This window comes from Pongo pygmaeus, chromosome X, assembly GCF_028885625.2.
Source record: "Pongo pygmaeus isolate AG05252 chromosome X, NHGRI_mPonPyg2-v2.0_pri, whole genome shotgun sequence".
In the NCBI taxonomy this organism is placed as follows: Eukaryota; Metazoa; Chordata; class Mammalia; order Primates; family Hominidae; genus Pongo; species Pongo pygmaeus.
Window position 1 is genome coordinate 386,665 of NC_072396.2, and position 25,754 is coordinate 412,418.

The 25,754-nt window shown below is 54.6% G+C and overlaps 1 protein-coding gene across 1 annotated transcript; it reads left to right on the forward strand.

Moving 5' to 3' along the window:
* Positions 1-11,534: 11,534 nt before the first annotated feature.
* LOC129025175 (short stature homeobox protein) lies at positions 11,535-25,378 on the forward strand. Its single transcript, XM_054472790.1, has 5 exons — positions 11,535-11,811; positions 15,342-15,550; positions 21,621-21,678; positions 21,800-21,888; positions 25,133-25,378. Exons 1-5 carry the CDS (start codon positions 11,535-11,537, stop codon positions 25,376-25,378), a joined length of 879 nt encoding a protein of 292 aa, XP_054328765.1.
* Positions 25,379-25,754: the final 376 nt, after the last annotated feature.

Below are 25,754 nucleotides of genomic sequence, written 5' to 3' on the forward strand. Positions count from 1 at the left end.
AAATCAGATCCTCCTAAAGCACCGCAGCCCATTTTGCAGCAGAAAGGATTTTGGAAAGCAAATGAGCAGAATAAAAGCTGCAGAGTATCAAAATGATGGCGTCTCCCTCCAGACCGCAATGGTGTCGTTTACCCTCCAGACCCCCAGGTTGTCACCTCCCCTCCAGACCCCCACGTTCTCATGTCTCGTGTCCCCTCCACACGCCCACGCTGTCACAGCCCTGGGCATCGTGGCCTGCGTGCAGAAGAACCTCTCATCCTTGGAGACCCAGAGTCCCCAAGTCACCTGGCCACACGGGGGACCCCAGTCTATCTGGTCCAACCTGGCTGTACCCTGAAGTCACGGAGACCTAGAGACCCCAAAACATGTCCCCCAAAGACACCTTACTGAGCCCTGGTGCAAGAGGCCTCACTCCCAACCTGGAAAGCTACCTTCCTGACTCCCACACAGACCCCAGACCTGCTGAGAAGGCCCTGGGCGTTTCAGAACCCCCCTGGCCGAGCTCCTGCAACTCCAGGAACTCTGTGACTCCTCTGAAAACAGGGGTGGGGGTCACTCCCACCTCCCCGCTGCCAGACCCAGGGCTACAGGGTCACGGAGGCAGCCTCAACAGGTGTGAGAGGATGACAGCTGAGGCCAGCAGGCACACAGCAGCGTGAATGAATGAATGGATGGATGAATGAATGGATGAATGAATGGATGAATGAATGGATGAATGGATGAATGAATGAATGAATGCATGAATGAATGAATGGATGGATGGAATGGATGAATGGATGAATGAATGGATGGATGAATGAATGGATGGATGAATGAATGGATGACTGGATGAATGATTGAATGAATGGATGGATGAATGGATGAATGGATGGATGAATGGATGAATGAATGAATGGCTGAATGAATGAATGAATGACTGGATGGATGGATGAATGATTGGATGAATGGATGAATGAATGGACGAATGAATGAATGGATGGATGAATGGATGAATGAATGGATGGATGAATGGATGAATGAATGAATGAATGAATTGATGAAAGAATTAATGAATGAATGGATAATGAATGGATGAATGAATGAATGGATGAATGGATGAATGAATGAATGAATGAATGAATGAATGGATGAATGGATGAATGAATGAATGAATGGATGAATGAATGAAGTGAACCCAGGGCAGTCCCCTGCCTGCAGTATCTCCTCACACACCCCAGGGCTTTTTTAGCTCCGGGGAGCAGACGAGGTGCCATGAGCTAGACTCCTTGAGTAACCAATGCAGACAGCTGTCTGCTCAGATCCCCCGGGACCCTCAACCAGTGGCACACAGTAGCTCTCCTGCCTACGCCTGCAGAAGAAGACATGCCCGGGTGGTTTATCCTGCGTGGCTGGGGGTGTGGGGGTGGCTGGACTGTCCCTTGCTCCCACCCCTACCCCGGGTGCGCCCCCTGCCCCGTGCGCTGCGGGGGAGAAGCGCGGGGAGGTGCAGAGCGCAGAGCTGGGCTCCGGGCGAGAGTCCAGCCGGGTCGAGCTCAGGTCTCTCGCCCCAAGCTTCGCCTCGGGCCAGGAGGCTGAGCTGCGGGTGGAAACCCCCCTCCCCTGCCCCGCCCCGGGGCCCCCTCCCCCGCACTCCGGCCCGGGCCGGCGCCGGAGCTCCCCAATTAGTCCGGCTGCACTCGGACCTCCCCCAAATCCCTCCCCCGGATCCCTGCCCCGCACGCTCCTGCCTGGAGACCCCGCGCCCTCTGCGCTCCCCGCCTTCCCAGCCACCGCGGGCCAAGTTCCCCAATGCGCGCAGGGCATGACCCGGGCGCATCCCGGCCCCCCCACAGGCAGCCTTGGGCGGTCAGCGCGGGCCCCTCATTAGTGGGGTAGGATGAAGGGTCCCCCGGAGAGACGCAAGGCGAGCCCCCCCACCCACTCACCGAGGGCCTGAGCAGGGATAAGCGCCCCCAGTCCGGGCACCGTGGGGGACGCCTCGGGTCGCGGCCTCGCGGGCTGGTCCAGGAGCGCCCAGGAGCCTGGGGCTGGGGTGACGGTGGGGGTACCAGGACTGGCACGTGGGGGCCCCAGAGCCCCTGCGCTCACCCGCGGGGTCGAGCTGTCTCTCCAGAAGCTGCCCTTGGTCAGGACTTTGGCCTGGTCCCCACGGACCTTCGGTTCCAGGGCAGCCCCTGGAGGCAGGAGGATGGGGAGGAGGCGGCCAGGTCTGCTGCACAAATTAGGCAATTAATTCATGCCTGCTCCTAGAGAAGGCAAAGTTTCTGTCCTGGAATATGTTTCCAAAGACACAGCTTCTGGGAGTGGAAGGCAAAGGATGGAAACACTGCGCCGTCCTGATTCCACCTGACAGGCAATGCTCGCGTTCCTTGGAGTGGGAGGGGTGGGGGCGATGGGAAACCTCTGGGGGATGGGGCAGGTGGACACGCGCGCTCGGAGCTGTCCAAGGCCTGGTCTCCCGGGCGATGACCCTACCCAAGCGTCAGGTCCCCACCTCAGGCAATGCTCGCGTTCCTTGGAGTTGGGGGGATGGGGGCGATGGGAAACCTCTGGGAGCTTGGAGCAGGTGGATACGCGCGCTCTGAGCTGTCCAAGGCCTGGTCTCCCCGGCGCTGGCCCTACGCAAGGGTCAGGTCCTCACCTCAGGCCTCAGCCGGGGAGGAAGGCGGTGAACCAGGCACCTGTGCGTGCTCCTCGCGCCCCGGAGGCTCGGGGGGCCCCCGTGTCTCCGCCGCGCCCCTGGGTGCCATTCGCGTTCTGCCGAAGCTTCTGGTCTTGGGAAGCAAAGTGTCCCTCTTCCTGGCTCTGCGCGGTGGATGTCTTCGCTCCTTTCATCTGCGTTTTCACGTTGGAGAGACGTGGCCAAAGATTGGGAGCCTGTTTGGGAGTCCTGCCAATTTCTTAAGCCAGTGCGTCCTGGGGACGCGAATCCCGGGTGCGGGGCACGGGCAGGAGGAAGGAAGGACCAGTTCTTCTTCTTTCCCCTTGCGGAGGCCCGTGCCAGAAGTGGAAATGACAATCGAAATACACCTCCACGATGTATTATTCCTCAGAACATGAATGACCGCAGAAAGGGGGCTGAATTTATTCCTGGCGAGGGAGGGCCGCCCCTTGTTTTTGTAGCGTTTGCCTCCAGCAAACGGCCTTCCTGGGTTTCTTCTTCGTGACAAACGCCTTGGCTCCCTGAAAAAAATAACGTTTTTCTTAAACAAATAAGAGTTTTCTTAAATAAAACATAGAGGCCCTGTGATTAAATCCGAAAGGAAAGAGGTCTAATGCCCACCATATGTTGCAAAGTACATGCTAAGGTTTAAAAGAGAGAGAGAGAGAGAAGCAAATTCCACAGAAGGTCCCTGAGAAAAACCAAACAACGTTTTCTCCTAGGAAGTTTTACTTTAAAAATTGCAAGTTTGCATATGGTGGGGTATTTTAGAGGCACCCCCTCCCGCACACACACACTTAGGTACTAGGACTTGTAGAAAAAATGAGATAAAATGAAATGAACAAAAACCAAAAAAAAAAAAAAAAACCCACACAAAAACAAAGCTACATTCCCAAGGCAGGTCCTTAGACACATATGGTCAGCCAGGCCTCTAGAGAGAAGAAAAAACCAACCAGGGCCTCTACGTGCCCTTTTTAAATATTATAGACGTTGCGCTTGTCCGCTGGATCAATCTCAGTCATTCAGGAGCCAGATTGACAAACCTCACTTTAATGAAAATCTATTAGCTTCACGCGGGCAACGTGGATGTTTGCGTAAATCAATAAACAGCGTCGGAGGGAGTACAAATCCAGGTTTCTAAATTTAAAAGAAGTGGGGGGAGAAAAAAAAACAACAACAAAAACAAGAGTTCGTCTAGGAAACGTGTTGAGACGTCTGTAAAATTCTGAATCCCTGAATCGATCCTTATACATATTTAATGTGCGGGGAGGGGTTGGTGGTTGTTCTAGGGGCTGAACCTTGGTCAAAAACCATTAATAATACCCACCCTTCCGTGCTTATTATTAATAGAAATGGCCTTTCGAATTATGTGCTTAAAAAAAAAGTGGACCGCACGGAAGGGGTATGGCTTGAAATAGCTTTAGGAGAGATATACCTAATGCTAAATGGCGAGTTAATGGGTGCTGCACACCAGCATGGCACTGTACCCTAAAACTTGAAGTATAATAATAAAATAAAATAAAATAAAATAAAATAAAATAACAGTGTTTCTTCCCTGGCTGGAGGACCCAGGAGGAGGTCCCGGTTGGCTGGCGGGGGTGGACGTGGAGTAGGGGCGGGGAAGCGATGAGGGCCTTAGGTTCTGCGCTCAGGAGGGCTGCAGGCCCCAGAGGGCCCGTACAAATGCCGCTCTGCAATTAAGAGCTCTGGGCGTGAAATTCGATTTAAAGTAAATACATTAGGTTCCAGAGACCGGAGCTTCGTTGGAGCTAAAACTGAAAAAATATAATCAAAGCCATACTTTTCGGGAGTTAAAGAAATCAAGTGTCCAGTACTTGAACGTTCACGGCTTCTTTTCCCCCTGGTGTTGCAAAGGAGAGAGAGACAGAAAAGAGAGAAGAGAGAGAGAGAAGACAGACACAGAGAGAAAGACAGACAGAGAGAAGAGAGAGAAAAGAGAGAGAGAAGAGAGAAGATAGAGAGAGAGAGAAAGACAGAGAGAGAGAAGAGAGAGAAAAGAAAGAGAAGACACACAGAGAGAAAGACAGAGAAGAGAGAGAGAACAGAGAGAAAAGAGAGAGAGAGAAAGACAGAGAGAGAGAAGAGAGAGAAAAAAGAGACAGAAGAGAGAGAAAGACAGAGAGAGAGAAGAGAGAGAGAAGACAGAGAGAGAGAAAGACAGAGAAGAGAGAGAGAACAGAGAGAGAGAAGAGACAGAAGACAGAGAGGAGAGAGAAGACAGAGAGAAGAGAGAAGACAGAGAGAGAGAAGAGAGAGAAAAAAGAGACAGAAGAGAGAGAAAGACAGAGAGAGGAGAGAGAAAAGAGAGAGAGAAGAGAGAGAGAGAGAAAGAGAAGACAGAAAGACAGAGAGAGAAAGAGAGAGAGAGAAAGACAGAGAGAGAGAACAGAGAGAAGAGAGAAGACAGAGAGAGAGAAAGACAGAGAGAGGAGAGAGAAAAGAGAGAGAGAAGAGAGAGAGAGAGAAAGAGAAGACAGAAAGACAGAGAGAGAAAGAGAGAGAGAGAAAGACAGAGAGAGAGAACAGAGAGAAGAGAGAAGACAGAGAGAGAGAAAGACAGAGAGAGGAGAGAGAAAAGAGAGAGAGAAGAGAGAGAGAAGAGAGACAAGACACAGAGAGAGAAAGACAGAGAGAGAAAGAGAGAGAGAGAAGAGAGAGAGACAAGACAGAGAGAGAGAAAGACACAGAGAGAGAAAGACAGAGAGGAGAGAGAGAACAGAGAGAGAAAGAAGAGAGAAGAGAGAGAGAGCGAGCAGATGACTTATTCCTTAAAATGTACCTAATTCACATACAAAAAGCCAGATTATTTTATAAAGTGGACCAGTCTCCGAGCTCCTTCCTGTCCCCAGCCATCCTAAGCGTGTCCCCCGTGTTTCCCCCCAGGAGACGCCTTCTAGAAAGGGCCGGTCAGGACGCACGGCTGCCTTAGATTTCTTGGGGATGGGAGTGAGAGACGCCTGGACGCCCAAGCGGAACTCTCCGGCCTCCAAGGTCCCAGAACTGACACAACAGCTACCGAGTCTCCTCTCTCGTTTCTTTTCTGCACTTCGGGAGAGAAGAGACAAGGGGAGAAACTTCACCACCCACAACTGCTCCCAGCCAGCAAGACGCACTGCGCGCGGGGAGGCCGCTGCTGGCCGCCTCCTGCAGCTCCTGAGCTGCGTGTCTGAGCTTCCCAGCCCCGCCTGCGTCTCCAGGGCTATAAATCAAAAGCAAATCTTGCTGGGACCAAGTTCAGGTCGAGGAACTCCGGGGCCTGCAGCCTCAGCCCTGCTGCGCTCCCCGCAGCTTCGGGCCTGTTGGGGGGAACTCAGGGAAGGGGGGGAACCAGGCCGGGATAAGAGGCTCCAGCTTCGTGGGGGCTGCATGAGGGGTGCAAAGGCGAGGAGAAGCCCCTGGGGTCCTCCCTCGTCTGCTGCGGGGCCCCCAGCTCCGGCGGGCGGACCGCGGAGAGCGCTGTCCCGGATCCGGAGATTCGCTTTTCCTTTGCAACTGCGGGGCTGGCGCGCGCGCGAGGGGTCAGGACCCCGGGCACTGGGGTCAATGCAACCAGGCCGGGTCCCTGGGGGGCCCCCAGGAGGCAACAGGGGTGTTCAAATCACCCTGCGGCCGCCTCCTTTTGCCTGGGACCCTTCCCTCGTCCTGAGAACAGGGTCTCCCCACATTTTTTTGGTTTTGTTTTTATTTCTTTTCCGCCTCTCTTTCTACTGCAAACAGAAATGGGACGATGGAGAGCGGGGTAGGAGCGGATCAGACGCCCAGAACTCAGCAGCCCGAGTCCGCACAGGGTTTGCAGGTGGTGGTGACCGCGCTGGGGACGCCAGGACGCGAATCAACCTCCGGGGCGCGCTCGGGGCCTGCGCTCAGAGCTTGGTGAGATCGGTTTTGAAACTTTCCTTTTCTTTTCCAGAAAGTTTTCCTTTCCTCCATCCCTCCCTCCTTCTCTCCCTTCCTTCCTTCCTTTCTTCTTTCTTTCTTTCTCTTTTTTCTTTCTCTTTCATTTCTTTCCTCTTCCTTCCCTCCCTCCTCCTCCTTCATCCTCCCTCCTCCTCCTGCTCCTCCTTCTACTCCTTTTCCTCCTCTTCCCTCTGCCATTTCTCTCTCCCCTTTGCGTTTTTATTCGCAGTCGTTGTTCTTGTCTATCCACTAGCTTCTCTGAAACCTGATTCTTTTGGGACACTTGGCAAAATGCATTTCATACAGGGAGGTAACCACATGCTAACAAGATACGGTGAGATGTAAAAAGTGTCTTCTCATCAGCTTGCTGTGCTGGTCTCTTCTCTGTCTTGCTTTCTCTTTCTGTCTGTCTCTCTGTCTCTATTTTTCTCTGTCTCTCTCTGTATCTCTTTCTATCTCTGTCTCTCTGTCTCTCTGTCCTCTCTTTTTCTCTGTCTCTGTCTCTCTGTCTCTCTCTCCTCTCTCTCTTTCTCTGTCTCTGTATCTCTGTCCATCTCTGTCTGTCTCTCTCCTCTCTCTCATCTCTCTCTCTTTTTCTCTGTCTTTCTCTGTCTCTCTGTCTCTCTCTGTATCTCTTTCTACCTCTGTCTCTCTTTCTCTCTCTCCTCTCTTTTTCTCTGTCTCTGTCTGTATCTCTATCTCTGTCTCTCCTCTCCTCTCTCTCTTTCTCTGTCTCTGTATCTCTGTCTATCTCTGTCTCTCTCTCTCCTCTCTCTCTCATCTCTCTCTCTTTTTCTCTGTCTTTCTCTGTCTCTCTGTCTCTCTATGTATCTCTTTCTATTTCTGTCTCTCTTTCTCGCTCTCTTTTTCTGTGTCTCCCTGTCTCAGGGCAGCATCAATAAAATCTCAAGAGAGGTGCAGACCCTGCCTTCTGCCTGCAGCCGCCTGCTGTAAAATGTCAATGCAGAAATATTTCATAAAATCCACCCACTCTGCAGACTGGAGCTGCGGCCTTGGACAGCGTCTTGAATTCGCAACGAGAAACGTTGTGTGGTGGAAAAAGGTCTTCCCTCGATTTCTAACACATTATCAAGCACGCGAATACTAGGTGTTCCCTGCCTGTCTTTAAAGGGAAGGACAGGGAAAGAATTTAAGCTCTGCTGAGAGAGGGGAAAGGGCTTTATTTAGGTGAGGGGGTGAGGCCGCCGCCGTGCTCATCCCTGAGAAAGAGTTGGAGTTTTACAGAAAGATCATGTCTTTTACGTTGCCAGAAACTCTTAGGAAAAGCGGGTGTTGGGAAGGCAGGAAACTGTGTCAGGAATTGGACGTGCCTGATTTCAAAGCCATTCGTCTGCAATGAGAATCACAACTCGGGCTTCCGTTGAAAAAGGGCCTTTGCTTTTTCTCCGAGGCTGAGGGGCCTTGAATAGCCACAGCTCCTGACTGGTGCCCCCGTTCTCGTTCCTGGGGGCTCGGAGACCCGGGTAGAGGGGAGTTTCCTACGAGGCAAAGGGGTCCAGGTTGCAGCCCAAGAAGGAACCTCAGGTCTGGGAAGGCCTGGGCCTCACGGGACCCCCGGGAAGTTCTGGTCCTTGGAGTTGGAGAAGACACAGCTGAGCTGGGAGGACGGAGGGTTTTCGGTAGGGAGCCAGAGAGCAGCTTTGAGGGGTTTACTGAGCAGTCCCTGGGGACCAAGTTTCCCAGCAGAGGAACAGATGGGGAGGCCTTTAGAGGCAGGAAAGTTACCCGGCCTGGGAGGACCCCAGAAAGTTGCTCTAACCCAGAGATCCTTCTCCAAATCTCTCTCTCTGTCTGTCTCGGTCTCTCTCCCTCTTTCTCTCCCCCCTCCCTGTCTCCCTCTGTGCGTCTCTGTCTGCCCTGTCTCTCTGTCTCTCTTTGTCTCTCTCTGTATCTATCTCTGTCTGTCTTTTTCTCTCTCCGTCTCTCTGTCTCTCTCTCCCCGTCTGTCTCTTTCTTTCTCTCTCTCCATCTCTCTGTCTCTCCCTTTCTCTGTGTCTCTCCCTGTGTGTCTCTCTCTTTCTCCATTTCTCTGTGTCTCCTTGTCTCTCTGTTTCTCTATCTCTCTCCATCTCTCTCTCTCCGTCTCTGTGTCTCCCTGTCTGTCTCTCTCTTTCTCTGTCTTACTCACACCCTCAACCCACCGTCACTCATGTCCCCCCATTGCTCCACCATCTCACCCAAGTACACAGCTCAGCTGTCATCCTGGGTCCCCAGGCCCCGCTGGGGAGGAAGATGCGCCCTGGGGTTACGAGAGGAAGGGGACTCCCGGGCTCCTGGAGCCACACCCGCGCCCCTGTCCCCACCCTCCCGGCCTCTTCCCGACAGCGACGACCCGGCGAGGCGCCTTTGCATAATACATGGAGCTGTTTGTAATTCTCTGTGATATCTGGCGGCCCCCGCTTTGATGCGAGGGCGCAGTGACAAAGACCTGTTTGTTAACTTTCGAGGGCGTCTTTGACTTTGGTTTTGAAGTCTGGGGAGGTGGCAGCCCCCGAATTACTGGGAGGAGAAGGGGGAGGGAGGGGGGAGGCAGAAAAGGAGGGGAGGCAGACAGGAGGGGAGGGAGGTGGAGGCAGAGACGGAAAGAGGAAGATGGAGCGGGAGAAGGAGGTGCAGGAAAAAAAGGCAGAGACTGAGGAAGGGAGGGAGGGAGACAGATAGAAAGAGAGGAAGAAAGAAAGGAGAGAGAGAGGAAGGAAAGAGGGAGATGGATGGGGAGAAGGATGGAGGGGAAGAGAGAGAAAGGAGGGAGGAAAAGAGAGAGGAAGGAGGGACGGGGGGAAAGAAGAAGGAGAGAGGATGTGGGAAGGAGAGAAAGAGGGGCCGACAGCAGGCCTGGGGGCAGGGGTCTCGGGGAGGGAGGGAGGGAGGGAAAGAGGGACGGAAGGAAGGAAAGAAAGAAGGAAGGAAGGAAAAAAGAAGAGAGGGGAGAAAGGATAAGCAGGAGAAAGTAGAGAAGGAAGAAAGACAAGAGAGGAAGGGAAAGGGGAGGAAGCAAGGAGGGAGGGAGGGAAACAGGAAAGCACGAAGGAAGGAGGGAGGGAGGAGGAGGGAAAAGGAGGGAGGAGGAGGGAAAGAAGGACGGGAGGAGGGAGGGAGAGAAGGGAGAAGGGAAGGAGGGAGGGAGGGAGAGAAGGAAGAGGAAGAGAAGGAAGAAAGAAGCAGACAGCAAGGGAAGGAGGCAGGCAGGGAACAGCACAGCGGTTTCTCCGGCTCCTCAGCTCCTCCCCCTTCCCCTCAGCGCCTGACCCCCCAACCTGAACCTGACCGAGGCTGCTGGGGGCCCCTTCCCTGCGCCCTGGGGTCCGGGAAAACGGCTCACTTTCTTTCCGCTGAACGAGACCAGGACCCGGCTCCCGAGCGCCAACCCCGGGCGCCTTCGAGGCTGGGCGGTCCCTGGAATCTCCCTCAAAAAACAGTTAAGGGAACCTCTCCAAAAATCACACCTCCCTCAGGACACTCCCCAACTCCAAACGCGATGGGAGAAGGAAAATGAGAGCATTTGATAGAAAATGAAAGAAAGGAAATAAGAAAGAAAGAAAGAAAGAGAAAGAAAAAGGAAAGAAAGAAAGGAAGGAGACAGGGAGAGAGGGAGGGACACAGAGAGAGGAAGAAAGAAAAAGAAAGAAATAAGAGAAAGCAAAGGAAGGAAGGAAAGAAGAAACAAAGAAAGAAAGAAAAAGAAAGAAAAGGAGAGAGAGAGGGAGGGACAGAGGGAGAGACACAGAAAGAGATAGAAAGAGAAAGAAAGAAAGAGAGAAAGAAAGAAAAGAAAAGAGGGAAAGGGAGAAAAAAATCCACTTTATTTGCAGAAGGTCCTTGGCAGGAACCGTGACGCTTTTGGTTTCCAGGACTTGGAAAACGAATTTCAGATCGCGATGGCGAACACCGGCTTCCCCTGAAGCACATTCAATAGCGAGAGGCGGGAGGGAGCGAGCAGCAGCACATCCCACCATGAAAACCAAAAACACAAGTATTTTTTTCCCCCAGTAAATACCCCAGACGCCAGGGTGACAGCGCGGCGCTAAGGGAGGAGGCCTCGCTCCGGGGTCTGCCGGGGTCCGGCGCGTGCAGAAAGAATTGATCTTTACGAACCGGATCTCCCGGGGACCTGGGCTCCTTTCTGCGGGCGCTGGAGACCCGGGAGGCGGCCCCGGGGATCCTCGGCCTCCGCCGCCGCTTCCCAAGCGCCCGCGTCCAGGTTTGGGGACACTCGGCCGCTTCTTCTTACTTTCGGGGATCCTCCAGCCGCGTTCCATCTCACCAACTCTCCATCCAAGGGCGCGCCGCCACCAAGTTGGAGCTCATCCTCTCCCAAGATCGTGCGTCCCCGGGGCGCCCGGGTCCCCCCTCGCCATCTCAACCCGGGCGCGACCCGGGCGCTTCATGGAAAGATCCAGGCGCCGGGCTCTGCGCTCCTCCCCGGGGCGAGGGGGGCCGGACGGCTGGGACCCTCCTCTCTCCAGCCGGGAACTCCTGGTCTCTCTGTCTCTCTCTGGAGGAAAACTGGAGTTTGCTTTTCCTCCAGCCACGGAGAGAACGCGGGTAACCTGTGGGGGGGGCTCGGGCGCCTGCGCCCCCCTCCTGCGCGCGCGCTCTCCCTTCCAAAAATGGGATCTTTCCCTCTTCGCACCAAGGTGTACGGACGCCAAACAGTGATGAAATGAGAAGAAAGCCAATTGCCGGCCTGGGGGGTGGGGGAGACACAGCGTCTCTGCGTGCGTCCGCCGCGGAGCCCGGAGACCAGTAATTGCACCAGACAGGCAGCGCATGGGGGGCTGGGCGAGGTCGCCGCGTATAAATAGTGAGATTTCCAATGGAAAGGCGTAAATAACAGCGCTGGTGATCCACCCGCGCGCACGGGCCGTCCTCTCCGCGCGGGGAGACGCGCGCATCCACCAGCCCCGGCTCCTCGCCAGCCCCGGCCCCAGCTATGGAAGAGCTCACGGCTTTTGTATCCAAGTCTTTTGACCAGAAAAGCAAGGACGGTAACGGCGGAGGCGGCGGCGGCGGAGGTAAGAAGGATTCCATTACGTACCGGGAAGTTTTGGAGAGCGGACTGGCGCGCTCCCGGGAGCTGGGGACGTCGGATTCCAGCCTCCAGGACATCACGGAGGGCGGCGGCCACTGCCCGGTGCATTTGTTCAAGGACCACGTAGAGAATGACAAGGAGAAACTGAAAGAATTCGGCACCGCGAGAGTGGCAGAAGGTAAGTTCGTTTGCGCGCGGGCTCCAGGGGGGCCCTCCTGGGGTTCGGCGCCTCCTCGCCACGAAGTCGGCCCCGCGCGCCCCTCGCTCTGCACATTTGCAGCGCCCGGCTCGCCAGGGTAAGGCCCGGGCGGTCAGGCTTTGCCTAAGAAAGGAAGCAAGGCAGGAGTGGACCCGACCGGAGACGCGGGGAACTCTTGGGGAGACCGGCCAGGGGTGGCGGGTGGGGAGGTGCGGGGGGACCCAGGGAAGGTCGCAGCGGGGGTCGCGCGCGTGGGCACCGACACGGGAAGGTCCCGGGCTGGGGTGGATCCGGATGGCTGTGCCTGAAGCTGTAGGGCCTGAGATATCTTTTTCATTTTCATTTTCTTTTCTTTCCTTTTTTTGTTTGTTTGTTTGCTTGAGACGGAGTCTTGCTCTGTCGCCCAGGCTGGAGGGCAGTGGTGCGATCTCAGCTCACTGCAACCTCCGCCTCCCGGGTTCAAGCGATTCTCCTGCCTCAGCCTCCCGAGTAGCTGGGATTACAGGCGTGCGCCTCCAAGCCCGGCTAATTTTTCTAGTTTTAGTAGAGACGGGGTTTCACCATGCTGGCCAGGCTGGTCTTGAGCTCCTGACCTCAGGTGATCCTCCCGCCTCGGCCTCCCAAAGTGCTGGGATGACAGGCATGAGCCACCGCGCCCGGCCTGGGTCCTGATGGCTTAGGATGTGGATTTCTGTCTCTGCCTGTCCGCCTTGTATTTACGGTCACCCAGACGCACAGACGAGGTGTCTCCACGCGCCTTCCCAGCGCTCAGCGCCTGTCGGGCTCCCCGAGATCACGGGAAGACTCGAGGCTGCGTGGTAGGAGACGGGAAGGACCCGGGTCAGCTCGGTTCTGTTTCCTTTAAGGAACGCTTCATTCTTACTTTCTTTTTTTCCTTTGAACCTCGAGGCTTGATCTTGGTGAAAGCTGTTGGGTCCATAAAAACTACTCCCGTGCCCGCAGGTGGCCGGGATCTGGATGGGGCGCGAGGGGCCCGGGGAAGCTGGTGGCTTCGCGGGCGCGTCCTAACTCAAGGTTGTCAGAGCGCAGCCGGTTGTGTGGGGCCCAGGGGAGCTCCCCTTTGGCCCTTCTTCCTGAAACCTCAGTGGTGGATCGTCCCGTGGTGGAAATCGGGGAGTAAGAGGCTCAGAGACAGGGGCTGGACCCGGGGATCTCCGTGCAAACAGGACAACTGGGCGGCATGCATCTTAAGAATAAAATGGGCTGGCTGTGTCGGGGCACAGCTGGAGACGGCTATGGACGCCTATTATGTTTTCATTACAAAGAGGCAGAGAATCTAGCCTCGGCTTTTGCTGATTCCCAGAGTTGAGGTGCGAGGGTGAATTCCCCAAAGGTAATTCTTCCTGAGACTCTGAGGCTACCTGCTCTCCGGGGCCCTGCATTTTGGGTGAGGAGTGGCCCCGGGAAATAGCCCTTGTATTCGTAGGATGCACCAAGGCCCTGAGTTTGTCAAAGCGGAAAGCTCGCTACGGTTTACAAAGCAGTCCCCGGTTTCTGACCGTCTAAGAGGCAGGAGCCCAACCTGCCTTACCTTAAGAGTTCTTCTCTACGCACTGCTGCGGGCACCCGGCACTGTAATTCATACACACAGAGTTGGCCTTCCTGGACGCAAGGCTGGGAGCCACTTGAGGGCCTGCATTTAATTTAAGAGGGTTCGCAGTGCCCGGCCGCCCGTTCTGTGGGGTTGCTTTTTGGTTGTGCTTCGCAGACACTGATTTGCTGCTCTGACCATGTGGCCGCGGACACAGGAGAGCAAAGTGTCCTGCAGGCCTTTCGAAAGTGAGAGGAAAATAAAGACCAGGCCAAAGACCCAGGGACACAAGAGAGGAGACAGAGAGTCCCCGCTACATTTTCCCCTTGGTTGGATGCAGAAAGACCCCCGGGCCAGGACTGCTACCCAGGCTACTATTTATTCATCAGATCCACGTCAAATGGAGGTTGGAGGACAGGGGAGACTCTGAGGGGAGTTTTTGGGAACAGCGTGTCCCCGCCGAGCCTGGGAGCCCGTGGATTTTGCAAAGCCTGCGGGTGCTTGAGGACTTTGAAGACCAGTTTGTCAGCTGGGCTCAATTCCTGGGGTTCAGACTTAGAGAAATGAAGGAGGGAGAGCTGGGGCCGTCTCCAGGAAAAGATTCACTTGGGGAAAGGAATGGAGTGTTCTTGCAGGCACGTGCCTTTTAGGAGGTGAAAGAGAAGGTGAAATCCACTTTGGAATAAGCGTCCAGCACTGAATCTAGCTCGGGGTGGGGTGGGGGGGACCCTGGTGTGGGTGCTGGAAGGAGGGAAGACAGAACAGGGTGCTAGTATTTACCCCGTTCCCTGTAGACACCTTGGATTTGTCAGCTTTGCAAGCTTCTTGGTTGCAGCGGCCTTGCCTGTGCTTCTTTGAGACTGTTTCGAGACTAAACTTCCAACTGTCAGCCCCTTACCCTTGACAGCAAGGGACATCTAATTAGGGCATCGAGTGCTTTTCATCTGTGCTCAGCAGGCCCGAGAGGGGCATTGGAGATGCCACTTCCACCAGCCCTGGGTTGAAGGGGAGCGAGGGAGACACATTTTACTTAAACCCCTGAGCTTCATCAGGGGCTGAATGTCTAAAATGAGAAAGAAAAGGTTTTTCACCTGGAAACGCTTGAGAGCTGAGTTTTCTGCCCTTCTGACTCCCCCAGCAAAGACAGACAGGCCACCATTATTGGAGATGAGAAAGTGCCATTTCTGGCACCCTGGTGGGGTGGGTGCCCGACCGCGTGTGAAAAAGTGGGAAGGAGAGATTTCTGCGCACACGGTTCACCCCCCTCCAGGCGCGGTGGTGCATTCAGGTACTCAGACACGGTTCTGCTGTTCTGGTGAGAAACAGGCTTCGGTAGGGACTCCTAGCTCCGCCAAATCCCGGAGGGACCCCCAGCCCTCCTGCGCTGCAGCGGTGGGGATAGCGTCTCTCCGTAGGGCTAGAATCTGCAACCCGCCCCGGGCCCTCACCGTGTCCTTCCCGGGCGTCCCGCCGGGGATCCCACAGTTGGCAGTTCTTCCTGAAATTCTTTCCCTTAAAAATATGAGTTGACAACCCACTCTCCTTAAAAAAAAAAAAAAAAAAAAAAAGAAGAAGAAGAAAAAAAAGGTTAGGTTATGTCAACAGAGGTGAAGTGGGTAATTGAGGAAACGATTCGGAGATGAGGCCAAGAAAACAACGCTCGTGCAAAGCCCAGGTTTTTGGGAAAGCAGCGAGTATCCTCCTCGGCTTTTGCCTTATGGATCCCACGCGGTTTTTGCGTCAAAGCGCATTGGTTTTCGAGGCCCCCCTTTCCACCGCGGGATGCACCAAGGGGTTCGCCACGTTGCGCAAAACCTCCCCGCATCGCGCGCCACGCTGCCTGCGCGGAGGACCCCGCGGGCCGTGCTGGGGGAGGCGGGCGCGGGCGGAGAGGACCCCGGGAGCCTTTGGTGAGGCGCTCCCGGCCTCAGCCCTGTGCCCTCCGCTCCCCACGCAGGGATTTATGAATGCAAAGAGAAGCGCGAGGAGGTGAAGTCGGAGGACGAGGACGGGCAGACGAAGCTGAAACAGAGGCGCAGCCGCACCAACTTCACGCTGGAGCAGCTGAACGAGCTCGAGCGACTCTTTGACGAGACCCATTACCCCGACGCCTTCATGCGCGAGGAGCTCAGCCAGCGCCTGGGGCTCTCCGAGGCGCGCGTGCAGGTAGGAACCCGGAGGCCCGGAGCCATCGCCTGGTCGCCCGGAGCCATCGCCTGGTCCCCCGGAGCGCACAGCGCGCGTACAGCCACCTGCGCCCGGGCCGCCGTCGTCCCCTTCCCGGAGCGCGGGGAGGTCGGGTGAGGGGCGGGCTGGGGTTCCTGGACTTATGGAGACGCCTGAGGCCTGTAGGATGGGTTCATGCGTTTGTTTGCACCAACAGCAAACAAATATATATATACATACATATGTTATACACATAACAAATGAATACATGTTATACAAATATATATATTGTATAGATTATAGATATTTGTTTGTCCTTGGTGCAAACACACCCGGTGAACCCGTATATTGGCCCCTGACTGCCTTCGGTTCCCGTGGGATTGGTTACAGGGGCCAACACATGCAAACAAAACTTTCCCTGGATTATACTTGGGAGATGAAGCTACAGATGCGTTCGATGCAGAGTGTTTTACAAGATTTTTCATTTAAAAAAATGTATCTTTTGGCCCCTGATTCCCCTCCGTCTTCCCGTGTGGCTGCACTGAAAAGGTTTCCTTAGGATGAAAGGAGAGGGGTGTCCTCTGTCCCTAGGTGGTGAGAAATAGAGTCTTCTGTTTCCTCCCTTTTTTCACCCACCGTTTCTATCTCCCTCCTCCCCTCTCCAGCCTCGTCCTCTGCTACAAAGCACCCCCTCCTCCCTCCGGCTCTGGGGAGCGCAGGAGCGCGTTGGGCATCTGGATGAGCAGACACCATTAGCGGGGCACGGGCTCCCCGAGGAGCGCGCGAATTCACGGTGTCCCATCAGACCAGGCACTGGGGGGCGGAGGGGCCCTGGGTGTGCGCAGAGGGACAGAGGCTTCCTCGGCACTCTAAACATTAACTTAAAGGTATGAATTTATTTCAGGGGTGCTGGTGGGGGAGCCTCCAAATGGCTGTTTCCAGCCCCTACCTGACAGGTCAGCTCCCCTGGAAGGTCAACTCCTCTAGTCCTTTCTCCTGGTCCTGGGCAGGACGGAAGTGGGGGGAGACAGAGAGAGAGAGAGAGAGAGAGAGGGAGGGAGAGGGAGATGGCCAGGATCCCCGGACCCTGGGGACCCCGTCAAAAATAAATGAAATTAAGATTGCCGACCAGGGAGAGAACCGTGACAAAGCAAAGGGCGTTCAAAGCAAAGAGACGCATTGAAAGCCCGTTCCCGTAGGATTGGTTATGAGATCAACATATTCAAACACAGCTTTCCCTGGATTTTGCTTAGGAGAGGAAGATGCAGATGCGTTTGATGCAAAGTGTTTTACATCTTTCATTAGATGTGTATATATATAAACATATGTAAATATATATAAACATACATAAATATATAAACATATATAAAGTATATAAACATATAAATATATAAACATACATAAATATATAAACATATATAAAGTATATAAACATATAAATATATAAACACATATAGAATATATAAATATATAAACATATATAATATATAGATATATAAACATATATAATATATAAATATATAAACATATGTAATATATAGATATATAAACATATATAATATATAAATAAACATATGTAATATATAGATATATAAACATATATAATATATAAATATGTAAACATATAATATATAAATATGTAAACATATATAACATATAGACGTATAAACATATATAATATATAAATATATAAACATATATACAAATATATATAAGCATATATATAAACGGATATATAAACATATATATAAATATATAAACATATATAAACAGATATATCAATATATATAAACATATATATATATATATATATTTTTTTGGCCCCTGATTCCCTTTGGTTCCCGTGGGACGGGTTATCCAGTCAACACATTCAAACACAACTTTTCCATCGAGGTTGCTTAGGAGATGAGGATACAGATGCGTTTGATGCAGAGTGTTTTACAAGCTCTTTCATTAAAAAATATATATATAGGTAGACATTTTGGCTCCTGATTCTCTTCCGTCGTTCCATGTGGCTGCATTTTGAAAGGCCTCCCTACGATGGTTAGGATTAAATAAACCCTCCCCAGGCATCTTTACCGAGGGCTGTGGTCCCCAAAACGATACAGCTCAGGAGGGAGAGAGGTTTTGGTGACTCGGAGGAAGGACCGTGTCCCTCCTTAGGGCGTCTGTGGCGTCAGTGAGGGAAGGAAGCTGCATCAGACAGGGGTTTCCTCGCTGTCCAGCCCTCTGGCAGAAGATGGATTGGACGGCCCCGTATAAATTAATGAAAAGATTAAAGTTTCGCTAAAGGGGACATCAAGTTTATGTCATCTCCTGGTGTCTGTGGGCCTGGGATCTGTAATATATCCCAGCCCTTGATGTACTGTTTCTATAAAAATAAATTACTTGTAATTTAATTGCACACTCTTTCTTTCCGTAGTCTATTACCGACTGGAGCCCCTTAGTTCAGCTGCAGAAAATTGGTTGTGGGGTGTGTGCACAGACCCCGAGAACACACCCTAAAATAAAGACAAATCGGGGACAAGCCGGGGGTTATCGATTCAGGGGCCGCATGAAAATTTAACGACGGTCAAAATAATCATAAAAACAAACATGGGAATGGAATAAAAGACATAATTCTCCATCGCCGCGGGGGAAAATGATCCTACAATAAAGGCGAGCGGGCTTTGAGTGGTCGTAATAATCAATTAGTTCAAACACGGACGTCCCGTGTTGAGGGGAAGGGGATGAGCAGGGACAGAAAATCAACCGTATTTTAATCTCATTTCTTCGGGAATGTGTTTCAGGACAGCCTGTCCCGTGCTGTGAGCGGATAGAGTTTCAATTTACTGTGAAAATGTGCTGTAAATAAATTGAGCATCCGATGGAAGCTGTTCCTGATTAACCTTTTATTTTTAGCGTAGCCTTGCAAAGTGCTATCACCCAGCTGTCAGGGTTCTAATCGAAAGTTATGAGACCACGGTGAGGGGCAGCCGGTAATTGAATTACAACAAATATCTTCGGGTTGATGGCGCAGAGCTAAATTAAATATCATTACTCACTGTCTGTAATGGAAATCAAAAGGAAATCGCATTACGGCATTTGTGAAAGAAAGCGGGGAGTGCTGTTTAATGAAGAAATAACTGTCTTAACCAGTGTCACACACTTCACTTACCATATTCGGGCCTAATTGGAACGGATCGTGAATCACTCCAAGACTGATTTATTAGCGCTTAACGCAGCGGCTAATTCATCACTTGGATTCTTCATCATTTTTTTTTTCCTCTCCCCGTGTTGAAGGGAGAGTGAATGAGGCTTTCCACGTTTCAGTAGGATTTTCTTTTTTGAAAAATGCCCTTCCAGAGGGCTTTTGGGTGGCTGGCTTGCTTTCTGGAGCCTGGAGGACACAGGCGGAGAGCGCAGGTGCCCACGGAGGACGCACAGTGACAGTCACTTGGACGGTCAGTGGAGGTGCAGGTCTGAAGGCACGAGCTTTGGAAATTATGGGTGAATTTCGATGTCAGCAGCAGGCAGGGGCCTTTTTGGCGGGGGGTGAGGGAGGGTGACTTTGCTGGGAAACAGGATCAGGTCTTCCAGGCGCGCTGCAGCCCGGCGGGACCCACTCTGGAAATGAAAAGCCACTTCCGAAAGGTGGGCGGGAGGCTCGGTGTTGGGTTCAAGACCAAGCTCACGTTGCGTTGTGTAGACCCCTGGGTGCTCCCAAACTCTGAGGGTTTTCCGAGGTTCCCCTTCATAGGGACACCGGCCCCGGGCCATGCACAGTGGGTAAGGGTGGCTGTGGACCGAGGGACCCAGCACGTGTCTTGCCCACAACAGCTGGAGTGACTAGTTCACTCACTGCCTTGGCTGAGGACGCCTGTCTGTGTACGAATTATTTCTCTTGGGCAGTGACTGCCTTGTGGGTCAGGGTGCAGGTTTTCTGCCACAGAAAACCTGTTAGGAGGAGTTAAGCAACTAAGACTGTCAGGGAGGTGGCCAGATTACCAGGCATAGGCTCAACTCCCTGCATTCTCCAGCTGGTCTGTCTGGGGAGGAGGGGATTGTCAATACTGGGAGAGCGGAGGAGGATTGTAGGAGGTGAGAGGTGGGTGGAATTTGCACGCAAATCTTGACATGAGGCCTGTGTGAATTTCTCCAGCCTCCTGATGATCCACTGCTCTATTGCACTCAACTTCTTGATAGCTTCCCCCAAGACTCAGAAGTCTTCAGAGGGTCAGAATACCCCTACCACAAAGCCTGCTATACTTGGGCATCCTCATGACCTTCGGTCATGAATGGGGACCCTTGGTCATGAATGGGACTCCTTCAGCTCCCCAGGGCTTCCGAGGAGGCCGAGAAGGGCAAGACATTTTCTGGGCTTGGTGTGTCCAGAGCTAGATTGGAGAAGGGGCTGGATTTGGAACTCTTTAGCCATCAGCTCGCCCTCTGTCTTCGTGGTTAAAGTCGGAAGGTGGAAAGTTGGGTTCTCCTACAGGGTCTACAGGAGTTGGGGGACGGTGCGCCCACATAGAAAGCTGGAAAGTTCGACAGTCCACTTCCACTGTCTCGGAACTCACTTTTTCACCTTAAATTCATCAGTGTTAACGCACAGGTCTCACTTAGGCAGGGCACGGAGGGTTTAACAATTTCTAGTTCTAGGTCAGGTGCGGTGGCTCACACCTCTAATCCCAGCATTTTGGGAGGCCCAGGCAAGTGGATCACCTGAGGTCAGGAGTTCAAGACCAGCCTGGCCAACATGGTGAAACCCCGTCTCTACTAAAATACAGAAATTAGCCAGGCATGGTGGTGCATGCCTGTAATCCCAGCTACTTGGGAAGTTGAGGCTGGAGAATTGCTTGAACCTGGGAGGTGGAGGTTGCAGTGAGGCAAGATACTGCCACTGCACTACAGCCTGGACGGGAGAGCAAGACTCCGTCTCAAAAACAAAAAAAAAGCAAAAACAAAAAACAAGAGACCAGCCTGGCCAACACGGTGAAACCCCGTCTCTACTAAAAATACAAACATTAGCGGGGCGTGGTGGTGGGTGACTGCAATCCCAGCTACTCGGGAGGCTGAGGCAGGAGAATCGCTTGAACCTGGGAGGTGGAGGTTGCAGTGAGGTGAGATCGTGCCACTGCACTCTAGCCTGGATGAGAGAGCAAGACTCCGTCTCAAAAACAAAATAAAACAAAAACCAAAAAACAAAACCCAATTTCCAGTTCTAGGTCAGGTGCGGTGGCTCACACCTCTAATCCCAGCACTTTGGGAGGCCCAGGCAAGTGGATCACCTGAGGTCAGGAGTTCGAGACCAGCCTGGCCAACATGGTGAAACCCCATCTCTACTAAAATACAGAAATTAGCCAGGCAGGGTGGTGCATGCCTGTAATCCCAGCTACTCAGGAAGCTGAGGCTGGAGAATTGCTTGAACCTGGGAGGTGGAGGTTGCAGTGAGGCAACATAGTGCCACTGCACTCCAGCCTGGACGAGAGAGCAAGACTCCGTCTCAAAAACAAAATAAAACAAAAACAAAACAAAAACCAAAACACAAAACCCAATTTCCAGTTCTAGGCCAGGTGCGGTGGCTCACACCTCTAATCCCAGCACTTTGGGAGGCCCAGGCAAGTGGATCACCTGAAGTCAGGAGTTCGAGACCAGCCTGGCCAACATGGTGAAACCCCGTCTCTACTAAAATACAGAAATTAGCCAGGCGTGGTGGTGCATGCCTGTAATCCCAGCTACTCGGGAGGCTGAGGCAGGAGAATTGCTTGAACCTGGGAGGTGGATGTTGCAGTGAGGCGAGATCGTGCCACTGCACACCACCCCTGGTGACAGAGCAAGACTCGATTTCAAAACAACCACCACAACAAAGCAAAAAAAACAATTAAAAAACCCCCCAATTTCCAGTACCAGGTAGTCAGTGATGCAGGGCTGGAGACAGAGGGGCGGTAAGTGTCTGGGCACCCATCATCAGTCACCTCCCGGCTCCCAGAGGTGCAAAGTGCTTGGTTCATCCTCATGGGAAGGATGCTCTCTGGGGAGGCTGGGCTGGGTTCACAGGGCTCCACCTCTCTCTCTGCTTCTCCCCAAGGTTTGGTTCCAGAACCGGAGAGCCAAGTGCCGCAAACAAGAGAATCAGATGCATAAAGGTGGGTGTCGGGACTGGGGGGACCTGAAGCTGAGGGAGCCTGCTCCAGGAGGGATGGGGGGCGACGAGGTGCTGGCTGAACTCAAGACCACCAAACTGACACCTGCTCCCTGTCCACACAGGCGTCATCTTGGGCACAGCCAACCACCTAGACGCCTGCCGAGTGGCACCGTACGTCAACATGGGAGCCTTACGGATGCCTTTCCAACAGGTAGCTCGCTTTTTCTTCCTCTGAGGATCCCTAGGGACCCGCCGCTCCCCTCCCCTTTCCCCTATTTGCTTCCCCATCCTGACACTCCTAGTCCCTCCCTGTCCCTGCAGACTTCTCAGCTGGCCCTCAGAAAAAAAGCAGTAGCTTTTCCAAGGAGCCATTTACAGACACCTTGGCACATATTAAATCAGGCTGGGCCAGGCGGGGTGTCTCACGCCTGTCATCCCAGTACTTTGGGAGGCTGAGGCGGGTGCGTCACCTGAGGTCAAGAGTTCAAGACCAGCCTGGCCAACTTAACGAAACCCCGTCTCTATTAAAAATACAAAAATTAGGCTGGGTGCGGTGGCTCAGGCCTATCATCCCAGCACTTTGGGAGGCCGAGACAGGTGGATCACCTGAGGTCAGGAGTTCGAGACCAGCCTGGCCAACATGGTGAAACCCCGTCTCTACTAAAAACACAAAACTTAGCCGGGCGTGGTGGCGCACACCTGTGATCCCAGGTACTTGGGAGGCTGAGGCACGAGAATCACTTGAACCTTGGAGGCGGAGGTTGCGGTGAGCCAAAATTGCGCCACTGCACTCCAGTCTGGGTGACAGAGTGAGACTCCAAGACTCCGTCTCAAAAAAAAAAAAAAAAAAAAAAATCAGGCTGTAAAACTCCACTTTTGGGAAGGTGAACACACACAAGCCCAAACAGAAATCTGGCAAAAACCAGAGGTGTGAAAAGTGCACCCAGTCAGGCACCCGCACCTGGCTTGCTGCCTGGTTAAGAAGGGCGGGTGCCTGCGCCTGGATATCAGAGATGGGACAGACACACATTCCATTTTCACCACCACCCCGGAGTGCCAGAGGGCCTGGGGCGTCTGCCTGGCCCCTGGCCCCTGGCCTGGGCTCTGCACCTCCGAGCTGGAGACACCCTACTCAGCTCCCCTTACTTTGGAGTGAGCAGCGCTTGGGTGCCCAGCTTGGATTTGGGGCTTCCAGGGAGTCACGGGTCGGTCGCGGAGCCCAAGCTTCCCAAGGGCGCCCCAGCCCTGCTCTGGCTTAGTAGGGGGGATAGGATGGGGGGAAGCGGGGAGCTGCGTGGAAGGAGGTGAAGCGTCACAGGAGGAGAGAGCGCAGCGCCCACGTGCTCCCTGCCTGAATGCGCAGGCGCCCCTTGCCCCTTAGGTCCCTAATTTGGGGGTCGGGAGTGCATGTGCGGGCGGAACGGGGTTGGGGGGCTCTGGCAGGGCGGACGTTCTTCACCTCCGTTCTTCACCGTTTTATTCCAAGGGGACAGGCTGGGGTTTGTATTTGGGAGCGTGTTCGGCGAAGGGCCGGAGGTCCCACCCCTCTGGCTGCAGCCTCAGGTGGCTGAGGGTGTAGGGGCTTGGAGGGTGGCGGTGGGGAGCGGAAGGTATAAACGTATAAATCATAAATGAACAACTCAGAAATGGGCCCCGAGCGCTGGTCGCCGCGAGCTCTCCAGCTGTCCCTGGCCCAGGCCCGAAGGAGAGGGGTCCGCATCCCTCCTCTCCTGGGTACCTGGCCTCGAGGTGGGGGAGCCAGCCCACTTCTTGTACCGTCTCTTGCCGACGGCAGGACCCAGTGAAATTAGGCCGTTGGAGTCCGCAGGCCTGCCTGGCTTTGCGCACCGGAGTCTTGGGGACCTGGTATCCCCGGGAGAGGCTTGGGGACCTGGTGTTCCGGGAGAGACTTGGGGACCTGGTGTCCTAGGAGAGGCTTGGACACCTGGTGTCCCGGGAGAGCCTTGGGGACCTGGTGTCCCAGGAGAGCCTTGGGGACCTGGTGTCCTAGGAGAGGCTTGGGGACCTGGTGTCCTAGGAGAGGCTTGGGGACCTGGTGTCCTAGGAGAGGCTTGGGGACCTGGTGTCTCTGGAAGAGGTTTGGACACCTGGTGACCCGGGAGAGCCTTGGGGATCTGCTGTCCCGGGAGAGCCTTGGGGACCTGGTGTCTCTGGAAGAGGCCTGGGGACCTGGTGACCCAGGAGAGCCTTGGGGATCTGGTGAACCGGGAGAGGCTTGGAGATCTGTTGTCCCAGGAGAGGCTTGGAGACCTGGTGTCCCTGGAGAGGCTTGGGGACCTGGTGACCCGGGAGAGGCTTGGAGACCTGGTGACCCAGGAGAGTCTTGGGGACCTGGTGTCTCTGGAAGAGGCTTGGACACCTGGTGTCCTGGGGAGAGCCTTGGGGACCTGGTGTCCCGGGAGAGGCTTGGACAACTGGTGTCCTGGGGAGAGCCTTGGGGACCTGGTGTCCCATGAGAGCCTTGGGGACCTGGTGTCCTGGGAGAGGCTTGGGGACCTGGTGTCCCATGAGAGCCTTGGGGACCTGGTGTCTCGGGAGAGGCTGGGGGACCTGGTGTCCCAGGAGAGCCTTGGGGACCTGTTGTCCTGGGGAGAGGCTTGGGGACCTGGTGTCCCAGGAGAGGCTTGGGGACTTGGTGTCCCGGGAGAGGCTTGGAAATCTGGTGTCCCGGGAGAGGTTTGGAGACCTGGTGTCCCAGGAGAGGCTTGGGGACCTGGTGTCTCGGGAGAGCCTTGGGGACCTGGTGTCCTGGGGAGAGGCTTGGGGACCTGGTGTCCTGGGGAGAGGCTTGGGGACCTAGTGTCTCGGGAGAGCCTTGGGGACCTGGTGTCTCGGGAGAGCCCTGGGGACCTGGTGACCCGGGAGAGGCTTGGACACCTCGTGTTCCAGGAGAGGCTTGGGAACCTGGTGTCCCGGGAGAGCCTTGGGGACCTGGTGACCTTGGAGAGGCTTGGGGACCTGGTGTCTCGGGAGAGCCTTGGACACCTGGTGTCCCTGGAGAGGCTTGGGGATCTGGTGTCCCAGGGGAGGCTTGGGGACCTGGTGTCCTGGGGAGAGGCTTGGGAACCTGGTGTCCCCGGGAGAGGTTACGGGAGCTGGTTGGGGGAGAGAACGTTGTGAGCCGAAGTCCCTGAATCCCTGCAAAGAGAGCGCATCTGGAGCTCCCCCGAGGGCGTTCCAGATGTGGGCCCCCCTCCCATGCGCTTTGCAGGGAGCTGTTCGGATTCCCCTGGCCCGGCTCGCATCCAGAGGCAGCGCCAATTCTGGGCCAGGGGGAAGGAGAAAAGTCGGGTGTGGGGTCGTCTCCAGGGCTGGAGAAGGGGCAACACTCCCTAGGGGAGAAGAGGCACGTTGGGGGTTTCCGGGGGCGCGGGGCGGAGCAGGCTCCCCAGTCCCCATCCTGCGCCCTCACCCCGCCGGGTCCGCTCCTGCAGGTTCAGGCTCAGCTGCAGCTGGAAGGCGTGGCCCACGCGCACCCGCACCTGCACCCGCACCTGGCGGCGCACGCGCCCTACCTGATGTTCCCCCCGCCGCCCTTCGGGCTGCCCATCGCGTCGCTGGCCGAGTCCGCCTCGGCCGCAGCCGTGGTCGCCGCCGCCGCCAAAAGCAACAGCAAGAATTCCAGCATCGCCGACCTGCGGCTCAAGGCGCGGAAGCACGCGGAGGCCCTGGGGCTCTGACCCGCCGCGCAGCCCCCGCGCGCCCGGACTCCCGGGCTCCGCGCACCCCGCCTGCACCGCGCGTCCTGCACTCAACCCTGCCTGGAGCTCCTTCCGCGGCCACCGTGCTCCGGGCACCCCGGGAGCTCCTGCAAGAGGCCTGGGGAGGGGGCTCCCGGGACAGTCCACGCACGACCCAGCCAGACCCTCGCGGAGATGGTGCAGAAGGCGGAGCGGGTGAGCGGCCGTGCGCCCAGCCCGGGCCTCTCCAAGGCTCCCCGTGCGTCCTGGGACCCTGGAGAAGGGTACACCCCCGCCTCGCTGCGTCTTCCTCTGCTATACCCTATGCATGCGGTTAACTACACACGTTTGGAAGATCCTTAGAGTCTATGAAACT

Coding starts and splice junctions, on each gene's coding strand:
- LOC129025175 (XM_054472790.1), top strand. CDS start 11,535: ATGGAAGAGCTCACGGCTTTTGTATCCAAGTCTTTTGACCAGAAAAGC. Junction 11,812..15,341: donor CACCGCGAGAGTGGCAGAAG/GTAAGTTCGTTT, acceptor CTCCCCACGCAG/GGATTTATGAATGCAAAGAG. Junction 21,679..21,799: donor AGAGAATCAGATGCATAAAG/GTGGGTGTCGGG, acceptor CTGTCCACACAG/GCGTCATCTTGGGCACAGCC.